This window comes from Antedon bifida, chromosome 8 (genome assembly GCF_963402885.1).
Source record: "Antedon bifida chromosome 8, ecAntBifi1.1, whole genome shotgun sequence".
NCBI lineage: Eukaryota > Metazoa > Echinodermata > Crinoidea > Comatulida > Antedonidae > Antedon > Antedon bifida.
The window spans coordinates 18,736,440-18,758,023 of record NC_136233.1 but is presented as its reverse complement, the minus strand read 5'-3'; the positions used below and the strand labels follow the sequence as shown (position 1 = coordinate 18,758,023).

The 21,584-nt window shown below is 34.0% G+C and overlaps 1 protein-coding gene across 2 annotated transcripts; it reads left to right on the top strand.

Annotated features, from left to right (window-relative positions):
• Positions 1 to 4,089: 4,089 nt before the first annotated feature.
• LOC144850075 (NPC intracellular cholesterol transporter 1-like) lies at positions 4,090 to 20,420 on the top strand. 2 transcript variants are annotated; one of them, XM_078707264.1, is made up of 20 exons: positions 4,090 to 4,228; positions 8,416 to 9,636; positions 9,992 to 10,230; positions 11,179 to 11,273; positions 11,962 to 12,137; positions 12,547 to 12,675; positions 13,040 to 13,222; positions 13,371 to 13,485; positions 13,836 to 13,963; positions 14,672 to 14,806; positions 15,087 to 15,176; positions 15,312 to 15,502; positions 15,650 to 15,765; positions 16,131 to 16,266; positions 16,362 to 16,417; positions 17,243 to 17,393; positions 17,947 to 18,178; positions 18,723 to 18,836; positions 19,285 to 19,447; positions 19,759 to 20,420. In XM_078707264.1, exons 1-20 carry the CDS (start codon positions 4,172 to 4,174, stop codon positions 19,893 to 19,895), a joined length of 3,864 nt encoding a protein of 1,287 aa, XP_078563390.1. In that variant the 5' UTR covers positions 4,090 to 4,171; the 3' UTR covers positions 19,896 to 20,420. The 2 variants fall into 2 exon arrangements, 1 of the variants encoding a protein (XP_078563390.1); XR_013614041.1 differs by lacking the exons at positions 19,285 to 19,447; positions 19,759 to 20,420 and having other exon boundaries at positions 17,243 to 17,255; positions 18,032 to 18,178.
• Positions 20,421 to 21,584: the final 1,164 nt, after the last annotated feature.

The window sequence follows — 21,584 nt, the reverse complement described above, 5'->3', positions numbered from 1 at the left end:
TCATCATTTAATTCATTGTATCAGTTGTTCATTAATTCCTTTCATTTAGGCCTATTCATGCTCAAACACAGTAAAATGTAGTACATGGTTTGAAATCATTTTCGTTTGTTCAAAGTTAAAAATTCACACACAAATTGTGAAATTGTTTATTACAATATTGCATATATGTATTTCAATAAATAGAGAGAATACACTAGCCAGGCAAGGCATCGGCATCTTTACACATTTCTATTTATTTGTTCCTAATTTTCTGACATAACTTTGGTGTTCTTAAAATTGAGGGCTTCATTTTTGGCCTTCTCCCCTTCATTGATTTTAAGCCTATTTGCAATTTGATTCTTTAAAAAGTAGGCCTAATCTGGGGTCTCTTTATACAAACTTTACCGGTACTGTTTTCCTCTTACCCCATTTCATCATTTGTATTTCTAAACCATTGTACATATCATATTCACATCATTGTTTGATGTCTGGTGCGGATACAGGATTTTAATAGGGGAGTTCATACACTAAAAAGTAGCTTAGACACAGACCACCATTTTGACATTGAAATTGATTAACACACACCAGTTTATCAGTAGGCCTACATTATAGTATGGCAGTAACTCTTAACGCTTTACACAACTAAAGGTCAAAACACTACAATATAAATGTATTTTATTCCAAGAGCTCTTGAGAAGACAAATACACATCAGCGTCATTGAAATGGGTACTTAGTCTTTTGTAGTTGGTTTCTAAAACTACACCGAACTTTTTAAGCAAATTATTCAATCTGTGGTACTAAAATTGAAAACCTTTTAAGAAAACTCAGATGTACATTACTTTGCGGTTTATTCGTAATTGATTTATAAATCTACAAGGAATGCATCCATTTCAATAAGTTGAATGTTATACACTCAGACGGAATTTACACTAAATGGAATCATACTAGGTCTACTTTTAATTAAAGTTCAAACTGTGTGTCATTTATTGTGAAGGTTGTTTTTTCCACCTGAGCACCCTCTCTGTTATGCCCTGAAGGTGAGGTAAAACGAAAATTGTTTGGTTTGTTTTTTCATTCAGTCACTACGAGTTCATTGTAAGGTAAGTACAATTTTGATCCACGATTTTTTTTTCTTTCTATCTCGATTTTGATCGGACCCGTAAGATACAACTTCAAATCCATAGGCCTAGCCTCTTTTGCAAACGAATACTTTGATTTTAAAAGTCTTGAATTAAGAATCAGGTTGGAGTTAGCCTATACCATCTCCTTGGAGGAACTAATAACTCTTTGGAAAAACAAGGCCTACTAACTCCTTGGAGAAGCTACTAACCCCTTGGAGGAACGGGCCTTCCGAGAGGAACTACTACTGACTACTTGGAGGATACTAACTCTTCGACTTGAAGGAACTACTAAATCCTACCCGAGGAACTATAGGTACTAACTACTACCCTTGGAGGAACTACTCTACACTCCTTAAAAAAAATATTAACTGGTTATTATTATCCTTGCTAAGCCTTGTACTCAGGAAATCTTTAGTTGAATCGCTCTAACCATAGAGATAATAGGCCTACTACTGTAAACGAAAACCTCTTTTAGATTATATAAGATGATAATAATACAGTCATTTGAAAGAAAGAAAAATTCATTGTCGTTTGAATTGAAAATCATGGTGAAGGTCAAGTTAATATAATGTGAAAAGTTTAGCAATTATTTTCTACGGCAACGTGGCTGAATCATCTCTTGTCATATGACATTATTATCTTTGCATACCTGTGTCTATTATCCTTCATTTTATTCACGGAAAATAAAGCAATTGTTTATTGCCAGTTATTTTATTGCCAGTTACTGACCGGGAACATTTAGTTCCGATCCATTGAATACAAGCGTTTGACACAAGTTTATTTCGACGATCTCGATTGAGTCACCTCTCTCTTTTGTAGTTTAGCCAACGAATAAACAAAAAGACATGTGTCGCAGTTTTGAGCTTTTGTTACTTGTTGTTACGCTTAATTAAATAGTACTTGCTTTGTATGAAGCACGATAGGACCTACAATTTCAAGTTATCATTTTGAATTGTTTTGGTGTAAATAGGTATATACTTACAGCGTGCCTATTGACATTAAAAAAAATCGGTTCATTAAAAATTTGTATTCTTTTAACATGGGGCGAAATATCAATATGCGTCTCTGTGGCAATGTTTTGCTTCACTCAGTTTCTGAGTGCTTTGATAATAGTTGTTGTTGTATGGCACTTAAGTGTGGAAGTACTATAAAACTCATATTTTGATAATAAATTATTTTCTCAGACTAAACAAGATGAATGATTTTCTCGATCTAGATCATTGTATATTGCATTTTAATGTCATAGACATCACTGAAACGGCACAAAAATCTTTAAAAAGAAGCAAACAAAACGATTCGTTTTTTAAAAAGGAGAAGAGGTGAAGGGGTGTTCACAAATATGTATATTTTGTTGGAATAACAATAATTATAACACGATTGATGGTTTTAATATAATAGTAATAATCGTTAGCAAGAAATCCCCATATCGAGAATAAAATGATTACCTAGAATTGAAACCAATATCAAAAAGTATGAATGTAAAATGTTTCACAAAATGTTCATAGGTTATTTCCGTTGCATTAAACGTTCATAATGTTATACCCGAGCCTGGATACATATTTAAACCAATCTTATCTAATAATTTTATTACTGTACTATGTCGAAAAAATGAATGCCCAATAACGTACCACCCGTCTGGTAGCCTATTTGTTAACAATTCAGTACCATGGTTGAGTTCTCACAATGAATAAAAAAACAGACATAAAGACATATGGAACAAAGGTTAGAAACACAATTTTTCTTTCATTGACAAAATTCAAGTTTCAACTGAAAATAATTATTATACAAAATAATTAATTTTTCAAATCAACGTTGATTAAAAAACCCATATGTTTCCTAACATGGTATGTGGTCGAATTATATGCATTAAAAAAAAGTTAAATATAGTTATAACATGGACCTATACTAATTTATAGGTTCATGGTTATAAAACGAATAGGTAGGCCTACATTCCCAGCAGACTTACGCCGAGTAAATAGTACACAATAATAACAATACCAACACAAGACACAGCAAACAATAGACTTAGATCAAGGCCACGCACAGTATTGTGTTTTGCATACCTTTTTTATCCAAGCTCATGACGTTCTCATACCCACTTATTACTAATATCAAGTACTAGGCGGATGTGAAAACACAAGCAGAGAATTAGCATCAATCCTTGGTTGTTTACTTCAATAAAAAAAAGTAAGATATTTCGTGCTTATGTTATCTATTTCACTGGAAAGTTCAAGCAATAGTTTGTATTGACGTCTAGGCCTACGTTTGTGAGATCACCATGTTCGGGCTTACACAGGCTTCCATTTTGTGAAATTACCACTTTAGGCCACCGCGCTTTTGGCTATTATAAATTGTCTTTAATTTCGCCGATCATATTTGATTTGTTCCATCCAGAATGCCTCTTGATTACTTATGAGTATACTTTGTTTTATAATGTTTAATTTGTTCATTTTAAGTTTTTTGTTATAATCATTATTTTTATCATTTGTTCTTTTCATTTTTTGTTCGTTTCACATAAGATTATTGTTTTTTTTAAAACAAATCTATAGTGTTAGTTTTTTTATAATTGTTCTTTTTTTCTCTTTTGTGGTTAACCACCACCTATATTTATTCAATCTTTCATATGTATTATATTCACATTTCATTTTCGTACGTTAAATTTCCTTTTTTCGTTATCTTCTGATTTTTACACTTTTAACTTTATAGTGTTGATTATGCATACTAATACAACATAATTGTTCTTTATTCATTATCCTTTTTTAATGTCTTCTTATATACAGTTATTTCACTTATTCATTATGGATTTAATGTGTAGTCATTATTAACCCATTTCAACCAGTTGTTGTTAAATATAGTTTATAGTACAATTTTGATTATCCCCGCTTCACTACAACATTCAAATTCTATTTTCCATTTCTGTTGTAACATTTTACGGTTGATTATTATTGGTGGGCGTGTTATTACTCATTTTGATTCATTCAGTGAAACTGTATAACTTGTTTCTCTTTCAGTATAGGCATAGATATTTGGAAGCTAGCAACGTCTGATCACCTAACCAGAAACGTTGACTATGGGAGGCTTCTTTAAGCTGCCTGTTATTTTGGTTCTTGTGTACGGTTGTATTCAGGTAAGTTTTAATCACTTAAGCGTGGTTCCCACTAGCGACGCAACGCAAGGACGTAACGCAACGCAAGTGAATTGACCAATCGAAGCGAAGTTATAGACAGTTAGCAATCACAAGCGAATAAGCCATCGCTTGTGATTGCTAACTGTCTATAACTTCGCTTGTCATTGGTTAAAACGCTTGCGTTGCGTTTACGTCCTTGCGTTACGTTCTAGTGGGAACCAAGCTTTAGGCCTAATCTTGACACAAACGCTGTAATGTACCGAGTTCACTTAACTCCATTTACACTACAGGGAAAACATTGCAAGCATTTCACAATAAAACTTTATCATTGGAAGGTATACTTTTAGTAGGACTTTAAAACATATATGTTTGATTTTGACAATATCGCTTACTTTCTTTAAATATAAAATGGATGGACTGTTTTTTTATTATAAACTGGTTTAAACCAGCATTTTCATACACATAAACATTGTACAACTGTACTCTAAAACAGTTTTTTCTGCTGATACGAATTAATTTCCATTAAATATTCAGTTTTAAGTTTTGAAATGTAGACCATCAATTGCTACAAATGCTCGGTTCGGTTTGGATCAATTATAGTTATCATACATTATCTGTCATTTTTTTAATAATATAAATTTATTTTATGCCCAAAAAATCACTTTAAATACATTATATTGTTATGTCTTATTATAATATTATTATTTTGTCTTTGAAAAATGCAAAATGGCAATTAGTTACCACGGAATCACTAATTGTTTGCTTGTAAAAGGGAATATCCAATTACTTCATAACAAGATTGCAGCCTGGTTCTAAATTAATTAAATTAAAAAAAACATTACATTAATTTGATCAAACCCCAGTCTTACAAAGCATAATGAATAAATTAAAGGCTGTTTTAATGAAAAATGGATTATTAAAGTATTAACCATTGTAATTTTTCATTTCGGTCTCCTCTTCTCTTCTAATATTAGATCTACTGATAAAATATGCACTAGTCCTTTTTCACAATAAATTAATTGATAAATAAACGGATTATCTATACTAATGGAGTAATAGTGGAGATGTAGCTTGGTGGTTAACGTGCTTGCCTTCCAATCCTAAGGTCAGGGGTTCAATCCTGACCTAGTGCTAGGGTTGTAACTCACGACTCTTTCAACTCCACTCCACTCCCTAAGCCTCAAATGAGACTTAGTTTATATGGCCTAAGTATGATAAACTATAAGATAGTTTATCTTATCTTGACGAGTTTGTGCTCGCTGTTGGATGAGTATGAAATAAATAAAAATAAAATAATGCCTGTAATGATGAACACACAATTATTTGAACTGTTGAGACATTCTCAATCCTGAGGACGACGATGATCAAAGTATATTGATCGAAACGTCGAGAAACTTAACAGTTCTTTTCAGAACATATATATGGGGTGTAGGCCTACCGCAAACTTTACATCAACGTTTTATTTCGCCATGCAAACCTTCAAAACATAATAAAATCGCACTAATAATATTTTGGGCTACGATAGTGTTAGAATCTTGATTTTACTTATTTTGTTAGCTCTAGCCTATACGACGACACGACAAAATATTATTAGTCCCTTTCACCTTATGATGAACTGTTTTGGCATATACTGGGCATCATGGTATTATCATGATAATAAATTAGAAAATTATAAATGTTAATTCAAATAAGTTGAATCGACCAAACCTTGTGTGTGTGTTTTTTTCCTTCTACAGTAGTAGTTTGATTCTAACTATAGGCCTAAAAAACGTCACATTTTATTTCGAATAATTATTATATTGGGAAATGCTGTAGTGTCGTGATAATATTTTACAAAAAAAAAGGTGTGTGTGTATGTGTTGTGTAAATGTAATGACAAATAGCCCTTACGTTATTCTAAATTCTTGCCGACGTATACGGTCTCTTATCTATGCCGTCGTCATCAGTGACGCAATGAAAGTCGTTTATTTGCGCTCAGCTTATCGCATTTTACTGTTACTATACGTATACAACTTTCATTAAAATTGTTTTCTATATTATTATAAATCCGGTTTATTAAAATAAGCAGCCACTAAAAAGTAACCGCAATACCAGAGCTTAATGAATTGTCACTATAATAATGACTAATAATAATGAAGAAACTTACCATTGTCACACTATTTTATATGATAAATTCCATTGGTCAATAAGTGTCATCTGTTGGTTATATATAGTAATACATAATACAGTACTTTAGTAAAGAAATGTAAGAAGAAATACAGCTTCGCGTCAGAGTGTGTACAGTAAACTCGTCAGATGCTTGCCCTACCTGGGACCTAACTCTAATTTACCATGGAGTATATACTATTATCTGAAGCTACACTATCTCATATACACATTTATTCAGTTATTATGACAACAACAACTAGGGCCCACACTAGAAGCAATAGCTTGTCTCATGAGGGCCCTACAATACAAATATGCAGAAATACATAAAAGAGCACTGTGGCGCAATGGACTTGCAATCAAGAGGTTGTCGGTTCAAGCCCCGGCTCGGTCACTGCAGTGTTGAGTCCTTGAGCAAGATTCTTTATCCACATTGTTCCTCCCCACCCAGGTGATAGAAATGGGTACCGGTATGTAAAAAGTACTGGGAAGGTAAATCAGACTTTGTTTGTGCGGGAGGAGTGGCGTACCCCCCCCCCCCCCCCCCCCACACACACAAACATACACACTTAGTGGAGTCTGGTCCAACGCTAAAGAAATGGAGATGGGCACCACGGCCGTTAGCATTAGCTAAGGTTTCGACTTTACCTTTACCTACATAAAAGAAAACACTGTATCAAACAATAATTACAAATGTTGGTACTTATAATACATATAAGGTTCTAACTACACTGTCAAACTTTATGTTACAAAAAATGTGATATGTTCATATATGGAAAACGAAGACATATCACTATCATATAACTAGATTTATAGTGTAGACACAGCGTAATTCTTTGGTGGGAATCAGAACCCACGACCTCAAAGATCACAGGCTGACGTTCATACCTCTAGACCACCGAACTTACGGTGATGGCTATGGTCCCAGAATTACTGTTTTGAAAGTATTCTGATATACTGTATACGTGTATAAAGTATAAATACGTCAGTGTTGGCCAAGCATCTGACCATTAAAAAACGACCTTCAAAAACAAAATATTACAATGTATAGAAAAGGAACTGAGAACCGTTTATGACGTTAGCCACTGAATGAACATAATATTACATTATAACAATTAAAAAAAAACTAATTTACAAATACAGTTTCAATAATATTTTATGTGTATAGGTCTATTTTCTTCAGAAATGAGGGTTAGGTTATATGTTGAGATAAACTGAGAACCGTTTATGACATTAGCCACTGAATGAAAATAATACATTATAATAATTACAAAAAATACCAATTTATACATTACACTAATATCTTATAATTTCCCTTCTGAAATTAAGTTCATTATTTTAATGGCTTCCAGAAATATTACTTTGATATATATATATAATATGTCTAAATTAATTTTGTGTGCATTTAAAAAAAGAAATAATTAATTTTGCATCTAATGTTTGTAAATAATATATATGTACTTCTGGCCGCTGGCCTATGTGCTGTGTTAATACATTCCCTAGACCAGGAGTCTTGTGAAGAATATTAATATTTTATGTATACATTTTCTTCAGAAATGATGTATAAGTCATTAGACAATCTAACAACAGGACACTGAGCTCGCCTTGCCAAGATAGGAACTCGTAACGGTCTGGCGACAAATACCAACATTACTGCATGTACATATTATTCTCCACAGCGCGCGGTGTCTGTTAAGGGTCGTGGAACTGATCGTGTCGCAGCCACAGATAAATCCTTTGATCTTTGGCGCTCAGCATCATGTTGTTATATTGCCTTGAGATAATCAATACACTAATATCCAACGACACACTTTCATAATGATCGCTTCTTACACCACTGAGTATGATGAACCCTAGTTTAATCGTACACGAATAAAAGTTAATGTTCGAGCATAAAACATGCATCTTGTGATCTGAGTAAATGTTAATATAGGCCTACTGTATACTTATCTAGGCTACAATAATTACCAGTATCTGATGATACAATATTATCAATGCTGATGAACAGCCAACAGATTCTAATGAGTTTTTTTAAATTATAGATATTTGGACAAGTTCATGAAGCCAATCGATGTATCTGGAACGATGAATGCAGCGATGATGGCAAGCCATGTTTTAACAATACAAGCCCACAATCTCTCACTGACCCTGAGGGAATTTACCTCCTATCTCAACTATGTCCACAATTAGTGGTATCCCCAACTCCGCCTACGTGCTGTAGCACTGCCATTCTAAGGCGTATGGCAGGATTTACAGTCAGATTTGCTCAACAGAATTTACGACGATGCCCGTCTTGTATGGAGAACATTATGAATCATTTCTGTCAGATAACTTGCAGTCCTAACCAAAGTCAGTTTGTGAATGTAACAATATCAGATGCAACGGGTAGTGATGTCCTTGTGAGTGGCACAGAAGTGTTCCTTACAAATGAATACGCCGAAGGAATCCATACATCGTGTAAGGATGTCTTATATCCTGGCGTCAATGACATAAAAGTGATCGATTTGATGTGTCCGGGTTATTCTGATGAAACCTGTAACCCACAAATTTGGTTTAATAGTTTATACTTGACGTCTATAACACCGTACACGGTTGCTTATAATTTTGTGGATTCAAGTCAAACGTTTACGAACGGAATTGAACCTCTATCAGACACACCATTTCGTTGTCAAGATTCTACTTTTGGTGATCCTGCATGTAGCTGTGAAGATTGCCCGGCTGTTTGCGTGGAGGAATACGTACCAGAGCCGACTAATGAACCATTTGAGATAGGAGAGGTTGATGGCTGGATTCTTATCCTGTCGGTAATATTTTTCATATTCCTCAGCGTGCTACTCGTGCTGATTCTTTGTATAGCTTTCTGCAAAAGACGACAATCCGACTCAAATGAAGTTAGAGATGCCAATTGCTGCGATTCCTGCAGTAAATTGTTTAATGACACGTTGAGCGGAGTGTTTGAAAAATGGGGGAGGCTGGTGGCGAAACATCCTTTCATCGTTCTCCTGATATCGTTAGTTGTTGTGATAGCCTGTTCATGTGGCATATATTATACAGAAATTGTGACAGACCCAGTTGAACTTTGGTCCAGTCCTAGTGCTCAGACAAGAAAAGATCAGATAGAGTTTCAAGAGACATTTGGTTCTGAATCAAGGACGGAACAATTGTTCATTACACCTCGTGTTAACGGAAAAGAAGTATATAATTCCTTCCTAAATGGTCCACTTGAATTCAATGCACTTTTTGATTTGAGCATTTTTGAAGAGGTAAGCTTGTTATGATTATTACTCTTAGTATAGTCAATGGCACAGGAGAGGTGAAGTATAAATGTCTACCTCAGTGAGCCTTCAAAATAGTCGGGAGATCTTTCCCACCAACAGTGCATCTGGTAGCACGTCGACTAGAATACTTGATGGAGCTGTAATGAGTGCCTTGTTGCAGTATTAAAGAGGATAAGGCAGTGTGGAAAGGAACTGACCACCATGCCACATAGTAGACCTACAAAGGCTTAGTACAGTGAGCTCCTATCAGCTCATTCCTTAAGTTCAGAAAGAATACGGTACCTACCATCACCTTTGTTTATATTAACTTTATCAACAAAACCAATTTTATCCGTTTCAGATTCTAAACCTACAAAACGAAATCTCTCAGTTACCAGTTTCTTATACCTATCCTAATGGTACCAAAATAGAAATCACACTAAAAGATGTGTGTGTTCAACCAGGAGCCCCATATTCTCAAGAATGTTTCATTAACAGTGTTCTTCAACACTGGCAGAATAGTTTTGAAAAAATGAATACGACTGTGATACTTGGTGGAAGAAAGGCAGATTATCATGACCATTTTTTGTTCTGTACCACGTAAGTTATTGACGTTTTCGAATTCTGTTCCAACATATTCTCCTGTTTCTCAGTATTTTACCTAAAAACTATATACATTACTTGCACAGATTCCGTAGTAAAGCTTCCTAAATGTATAATACTGTTTTTATATGTTATAAAGCTACTTTTTCCAAAATCCCGTTATGGATGCCATAATTATACATGTCCCTAAAACCGTTCTGTTTCATGCACTAATGCGACAATAAACCGCCTACCCTGTCAATGGTTTACTGTCTAGGTGTAGGTTAATAGATTATGCTGTTGTTATAATCAGCAAACTCGAATCGGCTGATATGCTATCCTGTACGGAGATACCTAGCATTCGTAGAACATAAAAGCAACAATAAAGTTTATCTAAAGGACACATACAACTGACCAAAATATAAAATAAAGAATACATTGTCTGTTTGTAAAGTTGTGTTCGCACTAAGCCTAGAATAACTATAGCTGCGTTTTTCGATCACACACGTGACGTACTACATTCAGGGAATTTGGAATGAGTTAGTGTGAACGGTTATTATTAAACACATTTGCCACGATTGTTTTTATCTGGCCACCGGACTGGGATCTATGAAAGTATCTTTAGCGATTTCATTGTAAATAATTACAGTACACCACAAAATAAAATGTCATCGATTATTGTTGTTTAGATCCAACCAACCATACTGCACTACAAAGATGTTTTTCTGCAATAACGGCTGACTACATTTTGAATAATACACTATATCAATATTACAAATGTATTCATCCTTTTCATTCTATTTTAACTTAGGCTACCTGTTGTAACATTTTAAATACGCCATATAGGCCTACAGTAAACATATTTAAATGAAATGTAAACAACTTTCAAGATACGCTTGTTATACTATAGTTTTGAATTTATAAAATTTGTATGATTTCTTTGACATTATTTTGGGTTTTTTTCAGATCACCTTTATCACCAGTGTCGTTTATGGGACTGCCCTGTGGCAGCAACCTGGGAATTCCTGCTTTCCCATACACTACTCTTGGAGGCTACAAAAGTAAGTTCCAGACGTAGGCCTAATGTTATTTGACATGAGTAACTATTTCTCATTTTAATATCACAACAGAAAAAAGTTATACAGCCGAGCTAATAATGGTATTGTATTATAGAGGAGCACCCATCTAAGTTTCATCAAATTGTTATATTGAGATGCGTTAAAATTCTAAAGAAAATATACGTTCTCTCTTTTGAGCGTCTATACCCGTGTATAACTATACTGGTTATAAATCCTAGTAAAGGATACAATTAAATGATAAGTATTTGACATAAACCATAATAATCCTACGGAAGCTTAAAGTGACCTTCCTAGGTTTTTATACTATTATTCCGGAAACGTAAATATCTTAAACGGAAATGACCTTAGAAACATGAAAAATGGACATGCATTATTATATAAATGAATTTACGAGTGCAAATGTGTCAATCATTTATTGAGGAGAAAGATGAAAATAGAAAATTTCATCTTTAACCAAATGAAATATTTGTAGCAATGTAGGAATATAAAACGCATTCAATATTTGTTTTACAGTATAACCAAAGTAGTTTTGAAGTTATCGCGTATAGTACGGTACAAATTTGTACTCACATATAGCGAAAAATAACTAATATTACTCATTTTAATATATTAAATTGTATAAATAACAGTTTTCTAATTTACCCTTCATTCATGTTTTTTAAATAATTAGACGAAAATGGACTTGATGTCTACAACAGTGCCGAGGCTTTCATTTTTACTTTGTTTTTGAGAGAAGAAGTTAATAATGATGTATTGTCAGGCATGACATTTGCTTGGGAAGAAGCCTTTATAGAATTCATGCATAAATATTCAAGCGATTTGATCAGAGTTTCTTATTATGCTACCGTAAGTTTAAAATTATAAAGACAGACTTTGTAGGCCTATCATTATTACCTATTCCTTACCGCGATAGGCAGACGCCGACTCTTATTTTGCATTCACCTCTCTTTACCAATTCATTTCTCTTCATATTCATCATTTCCGTCTATTGGTACTGTCGTCAGGCCTCGTCTATGGTACAGAAACCAATGGACAAAAGGTCGCTATAATATTTGAACACTTCTCTCCTTGCCACATTCAATATATATCCACCAGGATGGCCGTGCCTCCCCAGATTGTCTATAGTTCTTGTTACACAAATTAGAATCATTGTTGAGGCATAGGCCGTATATATACAGTCGCTAGAACATCAAAGTTACCTAATAGTTCATTATTCCATGTTAAAGTATAACTATCTATCTTTTGCATGTTTAAGTCTACCCTTGAGGAAGAAATAAAGAGAGAAAGTGAGGCAGATACAGTTACGATTGCCATAAGTTACTGTGCGGTATTCGTGTATATTGTATTGGCCCTTGGACAGTACAATAAGTGTTCCCGTATTCTGGTAAGAATTCAAATATTCATAAAACGTTTTTGTAGTGTGCTTGAAAACTTGTGCAGTCAGACAAGTTTGTGTATAGGCTTAATTGTTTCATATTGTTATACGACAAACTTCAATCAATACAATAATTAGAGTGTATTGTGTTGTCGATTGCTTGTGCTGATAGATACAAGATAGATGTTTACACAAGACGAATAGTTTATTACGTCCATGACAATTTATCTTTTCTTCTATCACAACCACACTATAGGCCTAACTATAGACTAAAGTTAACATTGCTTAACTTTAACATTTAGTTTTAGTTATCTATATTAATGCGTCTGGGAATTTTTTTTATAACAAAGCTCTGTTTCTCTAAACAACACAGGTTGATTCTAAGGTTCTACTAGGCCTGAGTGGTATTATCATTATCCTGCTATCGATCCTTTCTGCTGCTGGTATTTACGGTTACGCTGGGGTTAAAACTAGCTTGATTGCCCTGGAAGTGGTACCATTCATTATCCTAGCTGTTGGCGCAGACAACATGTTTATTCTTGTCAAAGACTACCAGGTAAGCAGATTGGAACGTTTATTTATAATTCTGTCTAGGAAAAAATTGGAATTATAGATGGAGGGGGGGGGGGGGGCCGGGGTATAACGTTATGAGGAGAGATCAACAGGGAAAGCTAAGCTAATAATCATACTGATGTTTTTTGCAGCTGGATGTGCGTCGGTCTGGCGAGACACGTGAGGAGCAGATAGGTCGGACTATCGGACGAGTTGGTCCAAGTATCTTCATGTGCGGCTTGTCCGAATCATTCGCTTTCTTCGTTGGTAAGACCATAATTGAACCCCGTGCATTGAATACAACTGTACATGACAATTACACTTTCAATACAATACTTTAAAGGAATATATTTTGAATAAAATCGGCAGGTAAATGTCAGAAGCCGATCCAGGATGTTTGAAAGGATGTTGTCGAACAGACACTGGGTCATTTTGCTTCTTTGATACGGCTTTCATTGATCGAGGCGGCCTCGACGTGTCAGGCAGAAATAATGAATGATTCATGAGATTAAATCTAAATCAGGCTCTCGACACATTAGTGCTACAAAAACTAAAATGTCCATTTAGTGCTATACTGTTTTAAAATAAAGAATTGAAAAATATGTTATATATTTCAGGTGCTTATATTAGGATAGAAGGTATCCACACATTCGCATTGTATGCTGGTCTTGCTGTTCTCTTTGATTTCATACTGCAAATGTCTGCTTTTGTTGCCGTTTTGTCAATTGATGCTTGGAGACAAGATGTAAGATTAAGAATATTGTTGTTTATCTATAACTAAATTTGCTTGTATTTTCATCAATGTTGACAGACAGACATTTTGGAATAATGCATTCAGAAACCATCGAGACTTAAATGTCTGTGGTTGATGACTTAACGCCATACTGTTGATGTTTTACATATAATGAAAGGTGTAAAGTAATAGTAATCTTTATGGGATTAAAAACACAAAAGCTCAACACACATTTTACTACGTATACCTTATGTAAAGATTATTGTTGTTAAAGCTAGAATTTGAAAAAATGTAATATATTGTGTATTAATCTGTGGGAAAGAATTTTAACCTTCAACTCTACGTGTACTACCGTAACCTATGCAAGAAATGCACTGTGATCCGTGAACCAGTGCAACAAACCTTAAATTCAAATATCAAACATGATCAACCTTTTGTTTGCAATCTGCGAGTTTGTAGGAGTTTTTGGTGAATTTCTACACTTAGCTATTGAAGTCATGTTGGCCATCTACAGATCACATCTCCACAAAGACTAATTTATTTCACTGACTTCATAAAGCTCAACAAATTATTTTGTCAAGAAGGTGCATGACATAACTTCTGAAAACTAATTTTAACTAATTTAACTTTTAGAAGTTTAGAACTTTGCTTGCCAAATTTAAGTTTGCTCGAGTAGATTAGATTAGTATGTAACTGTTACTACAATATTCTCCGTTCTAGGCCGGTCGAATGGAACCATGTTGCTGCTGTACCTGCAGCCGGGAGAGTACATCAAATGAATTAGGATATTTTCAACTGTTTATGAAAAAAATATATGCGCCTATAATCGTGAACAAATGGGTTCGTCCAATCATAGTAAGTATTTATTCATTCATGACATCTATTCAATCAATGTAAAAAAATGCAAATGTAAAATACATAACTCAATTTATCTTCCTAAAATGTAAAACCCTAAAATAGGAAAATAGAAAATAAAAAAGATAGCAAATCTTGTCAAGATATTTTTTTAATATACAGCGTACACACATTTAGTACGCATTATTCATGCGTACTAACCTAAATTACATTATTTAGGCTATGGCGTCCGCAATAATTAACTTATTCCTTCATCATAATTATTAATTTTGATTCGTAGGTGATTGTGTTCGTTGCCGCAACATGCATCAGTGTTTACCTGACGACAATGTTGACAGTTGTCCTAGATCGTGCGGACGTTCTTGATGACGTAAGTGAAATAGTATTGTAAAATGTATTACACGTTTTGCCAAACCTGATACCCAACTGTTAGCTTACCCGACCATTTTTTCCTTGATTTAAAAAAAAAATGTGAGATCATAATATTATGATTTCTTTTTTATAGGATTCATATGCAACAGCTTTTGTTAGAGATTACCAGGCGTACGGTCAAATCGGACCCCCTGTATACTTCATAGTTGCCGGCGATTATGACTATTCCAATGAACTGGCCCAGAACATGATATGTGGAGGTACCAATTGTAGCGACAACTCCCTACATCAACAATTATCTGCGGCGGGTCGAGACCCAGAGAAGTACGTTTAACCTACATATATTCAATTCACATGATGCTGCAGATAAATTAGTTCATCATTATCAACCTCTATTTTAAATATTCATAAAATTAGTGACTTAATTACACGGTAAACTGTACACTTTTGTATTCTGTTTTATCCATGCAGTAGCCTGATAGCTTTCCCGCCAAATTCATGGTTAGACGATTACTTTGATTGGATTGGACCAAACTTTGGGAGCTGTTGTAAGCTTACGGCCGGAGGGGATTTCTGTTCTACGGCAGGTACGGTACAGTCACAAGTAAATCACTAGCGATGTATCCGAAATATCGCTTATTGTTTGCTTATCCTTGAATCAAGGCTTTAAATTGAATTGAAAACTTGATTTTAAAAAAAAATGCAGGATTGTCCATGTGTAGCCGAATTCAATGGAAATGTCAAACTTACAACGAATGAAAATATTTCGTTATTCAATGAATGCAAAACATTATTTTTGAAAATGGAAATCTGTCTACTGTATATTAGATATTAAAACCGTATCTGTACTGAAGACACATTCTGAGAATGTTTAAGAAAGTTTACCAAGTACATTCAAGTGGGTTAGGCAGGGTAGCAGATAACTTGTTATACTGTATTTGTTTTATATTAGATCCAGCTTACCTAGGGTGTACCACCAATTGTATTCCTGCTGCCACTGATGCATGGCAACGACCCATCGGACCGACGTTTAATACATTTTTACCAAACTTTTTGGGGACGGTTTCAGGGCAATATTGTACAAAAGGGTAAGACCTAGATTTACTACAGTATAATATAAATATAATATAGTAAAAGTTTGTTTTGTGCCTGAAAATATTTAAAAATTGTTTTGATTTTACAGAGGAGCCACTTCTTACGGCAGTGCAATAGCATTCAACGACGACGGATCTATAAAAGGTGAGTGACTAACTAATTCCTCGTTATATTCAAAACGCTTGTTAGACCTAATTTAGAATTATCCTCTGTTATTTTTAATTCAATTTCTGATATTCATGCCACAAGGCTTCAACGTGTTCAAAATAAGTTTGTTAGGTTTCTTTGTAAACGTTTTGATGTTGTTAATTGTCTTGAAACTCTTAAGTTTAGAAGAAGTGTGTCAATTGTTTGTTTAGTTGCGACTGTTGCTCTCTTTTCAGTTTACCTGCTCCTTCTCGTAAAACTAGAGTCAAGTCTACTTTTTATATTCCGTTTAATAGAGTAAATGTCTCGAAAAGGGGGTTTCAGACACGCTTGCCTTCTTTGTATAACTATTTAAGTGTGTCAAATGTAAATGTTGATATTTTTTTCAATAGTTATTCTTCATTCAAGACTCATTGTATTCTTTTTTTAAATAATCGTGCATGCTCAATAGGCTAATTTTTACTATTTACATATTTATTTAAGTTTGCTTCATATAGAGTATTTATTGTATCTGTTTTCTGTTTTATACCTTTAGGCCTAAGTGGCAACTTTCGTTGCTGTTGGTTTTGGTAAATTAAAATAAATAAAATATATCTTCCAACTTTGGTCCTATCCTTTAAAAATATTGATCACAATATTTTGGTTCCTAATAAAATCCACTCGCCTTTGCACTTTATGTAAAATATGTGTAGCTGTTGTGGTCTGACACCACAAAAATGGTTTGCTTTTAATAAACAACTTATGTAAGTCGTCATTCTTAACAATCGTATCTTTTGGATTATTTTCGATTTTTTTATTAATTTTGTTTTCTTCAAAATTTAGCTACGTATTTTTCATCGTTCCATTCAAAACTGAGTACGGGGTTAGACGACATAGAATCTTTAAAGATAGTTCTAAAACTCTGTGAAGATATTGAGAAAGAAATTCGAAAAAACATTGATGTTGGCGACAATTTTAGAGTGTTTCCATACAGGTAGGCCTACATTTGATTTGATGTTATTAAATCGTTAAAACATACAGTAATGTAATGGCCTACAAACAAGGCCATATACATGGCTGCATTCGCGTGTTCAAGTTAGTGTTTACCGACCGACCGACACAGTGAGCTGTATAGAGTCGCGATGCACGCGACTAAAAAAAGTAGATTGTGTTACATGTTTTTGAGCCTTTCTCTACATGTTTACCTGCAAACATTTTTAGAACCTAAATTGGTTTCATACCTAAAGTATGTGAAATGCTAACCGTGTGGACAATTTGGGTAACAATTGCATGTTTAAGACCTAACACTAGGCCTACTTTTAAAGTAGAGTTGGAAAACATCGTAAACAAAATTAGAAATGTTATACAGAATATATTGACACCAGAAAGAAAACTACTAAGTACTTGTAGATACTGTTACAATCAATTCGACTACCTATATTGTTTGAACCCAATTGAAGGGCGTCTAGGTATCAACAAATAGAACATGTTCTCAGCGTTACCGTTTTCCTATTTGCCCTTTAATATTCGGGTTTTTTTTCTTCTAGCGATTCCTATGTATTTTATGAGCAGTTCTTGGACATAGTTGACGAAGCAAAGATTATATTGCCTGCTATCCTTGTTCCAGTTTTCGTTGTTACTTTACTCCTGATGTCGTTCGATTTCATCTCATCCATAATCGTAATCGTAAACGTAGCAATGGTTGTTGTTAATACAATGGGCATTATGTATCTTTTGGATATATACTTCAATGCTATTTCACTCGTCAATCTTATGATGGTAAGAACGTGGATATTATTATAACACACCTGTGTGTATCCTTGTCCTTTGATTGGTTAACTTCGTATCACATGCCGTTCAGTATTAGTTCTATTGCTGGGCCCATGGGTTATTTAGTGGTTCTATTACACGCTTTTTGAATGGCTTAGCCTTGACCGGCATTAGTTATAGATGGAAGCAGTGGATTAAAACATTACATAAACGAATAATGGAAATATATTTATGTTAAGTTATCAAAATTATTTAAAAATTAAACTGTACGCAATTAGTAGGCCATGCCGAAAGTAACATTTACCAAAACACTTTACCATTAAAGGGACCCCTTTGGAAACAAGCCTCTGGGCTTAAAGGGCCATCCCCTGCTTTCCATGCTTATTTTCTTGTCTAGTCTTGTATTTTTATATTTAATGTTTCTCTTTTTATTTCATTTCCATTATACTGTTTTATATATTTGTACTGTATTTGGAAAGCAATAAATATTACTTACTTACTTACTTATTAGGCACCTGAGTCTCCTAATTACGTTATTGGATTTTTTTTTCAGGCAACTGGTATTTCTGTAGAGTTTATATCACATATCGTAAGAACATTCCGCCTAAGTACGCTTCCTACAAGAAAACAGCGCGCAGAGTTCTCTCTTGCTACCACTGGAAGTTCGGTAAGTGTTTTAACTATAAATATAACGAACATGTATAGGCCTAGTGGTAGAAACTATTTTTTCGACCACTCCAGCCATATATCGATTTGAAAGTGTGATTTTATACTTTCTGAACAATCATAGCGACGGCAGAAAGTAAAAACACATGTATACAATAGGAACTGAGCAAGGAACAGTATACAGATTATGCATAGTAGTACGGTATTCCGAATGTTCATATAACAAGTAGACCTACACTTACGTACGAATTCTGTTCGAGGAACACACAAGTTTCAGTACGGTCAATAGTATAGAGTAGTTTCACAAAAGCTATAGACATCATGGTATACTAATAATTAAAGCCATTTAAGGACAAATGAAAATATGTATGAAGGTAGAAATGCTCTGCATTACATCCCATTTCACTAGGCCTACCATATAATCGATGCTTAAACGTTTTCTATTACAGATTTTGAGTGGCGTGGCACTTACCAATCTTCCTGGAATTATTGTTCTCAACTTTGCCTCGTCAAAAGTATTTCGTGATTACTATTTCCAAATGTTCTTGGCTATTACTATCATTGGTACTCTTCACGGTTTAATGTTTCTACCAGCACTTCTAACGTATTTAGGTAAGTTGTCTCTCATGGATTTGTACAAATATTGCCTGCTTGAACATAAATAATTAAGCACCGCTACCGGTACATAGTCAACGCTTACGGTACTTCCCGGTATTCCAATATAATTTGCATAAAATATGATGTAATTTGCATAAATGATGGCAGTTTAATATTTCAGTGTTAGGTTTTGGTTCGGTGTGAAAATTGATAGAAACTCCCTAAGGAACGCGATAGTGTGTAATACACTGTGATATAATTATGATACAAACTCTGTAGGCCCTATGTGTACATTTGCACTGAAGCATATTTTACTTTAATCCTAGGGCCACCTTTGAACAGGGCAGAGGCTGAAGCCGAGGCATCGAAAAGCAACGGGAATGTTCAACGGATTCATATGACGAAGATGGACCCCGAACCACATTACGAAAACGGTTACGACAACAAGGCGGCTGAACATTAATCGGACAGCAAATTTCTTTTTGTATCATTGCATTTTTCCTAGCAATTGTACTAATTTCTTGCCCTTTTTTATGTAATTTTACGGTTAGATTTATTAGTATATATTATATTTATTACTAAATTCAATCATGCGATCGAAGACAATATTTTTAAATACAGTTAATTACATGTTATTATTAAAGGTCATAACTAAAATGTGGCGTAACTATAATTGTGAACGTAAATCAAGTGCATTGTAAACTGCACATTTGTAGAAAATAGTTTAATAACACAACATGTTGATAAAGAAATCTGTGTAGTAAAAAGTAATCATCGATGAATCGGCAGTGAGTAATTTTCAGGTGGCACATACAGATACATGGTTAACTGGAAAAAACTATCGCAGAAAGCTAGCAAATGCTAAATTGAATATAATAGGCGTACAGTTTGATAGAGTGACCGTTTTACAGCGTGATCTAAAAAAATACTACATATATGAATAGTTATATTTTTTATACCGTAAACATCGTAATGTATTGTAACATGACGTGTTGTAAATTTTAGTGGTGTTGGTTGATTAAGTTATATTTATAGAACACATATCCATTGCACAGTACTGATTATTGTTATCTAAATCTCTGTCTACACGATCAAACTAGTTTTTAACAAAAAATGTGATGTGCCCAAATATGGTAGTGATATGACGTCATCGTGTCCATATATGTGTACATCACATTTTTGTTTTGGCATGATAGAGTTTGATAGTGTAACAGAGCTTAAGTAAGTGTATAACGAAAACATATTTTTGAAATATAGTTTAATAAGAATGTTCATGGCCATCTTAAGAATGTTCATGGCCATCTTAAGACTTGCCAATATGTTTGAAAACTAAGAATGAATGCCGTCTCGATATATTTAAAAAATAGGTTTATGTCAGTACGTGGAATACTTTATTATTTATCTATCGGAACGGTGGCCGTGTACACCAATGGTTTTCTGTGCAGATAGAACAAAGATTTACGATATGGCTGTTGACCGTTTCGATAGTTTGATAAGATTGTTGCTGCTTGATTGCAGTAATTGTTTTTAACATTATTCTGACATGTTAACGGTAATTTCGCTGATTGAATAATACAAAATATTATCCAAATTCGAGAGACATTCAAAGTCAACAAGAGATTTTTTTTTCTATACTATTAATATTATAATATGGGTAAATATATAATAGAACAAAGGTAATAGGTTAGGGTTAGTATTGGTATAGAAAATATAACATCTTAATTAATCATAGAATAAATTAGTTAAATACAACTGTTTGATTACTCAAATGATTGAGGAAATAAACGCATTAATCAAGTGAATTAAAATATTAATCATCAATTACTTTGACCTATATATTTCAAAAGTAAGCTATCAGTGTAATTATAAAAGGATACAAAATCTCACTATATACAAAATATGTACAAATTGGAAGCTCGATGTAATGTAGGCCTACAATTGTTGAGGCATACTAAACGTACTGTAGTTTGCTGACACACGCTGTACACATGGAGGTATAAAATTACCTCCATGCTGTACATACAATATTAATATCATTAATATTATATACTGTAATATTTGTTATCTAGTATAGTTGAAATCTATTTCTAAAGAGGCAGTAATACTCATCACACATGCGACAAGTTGGAATGCCAGAGTTACAAAATGTTGT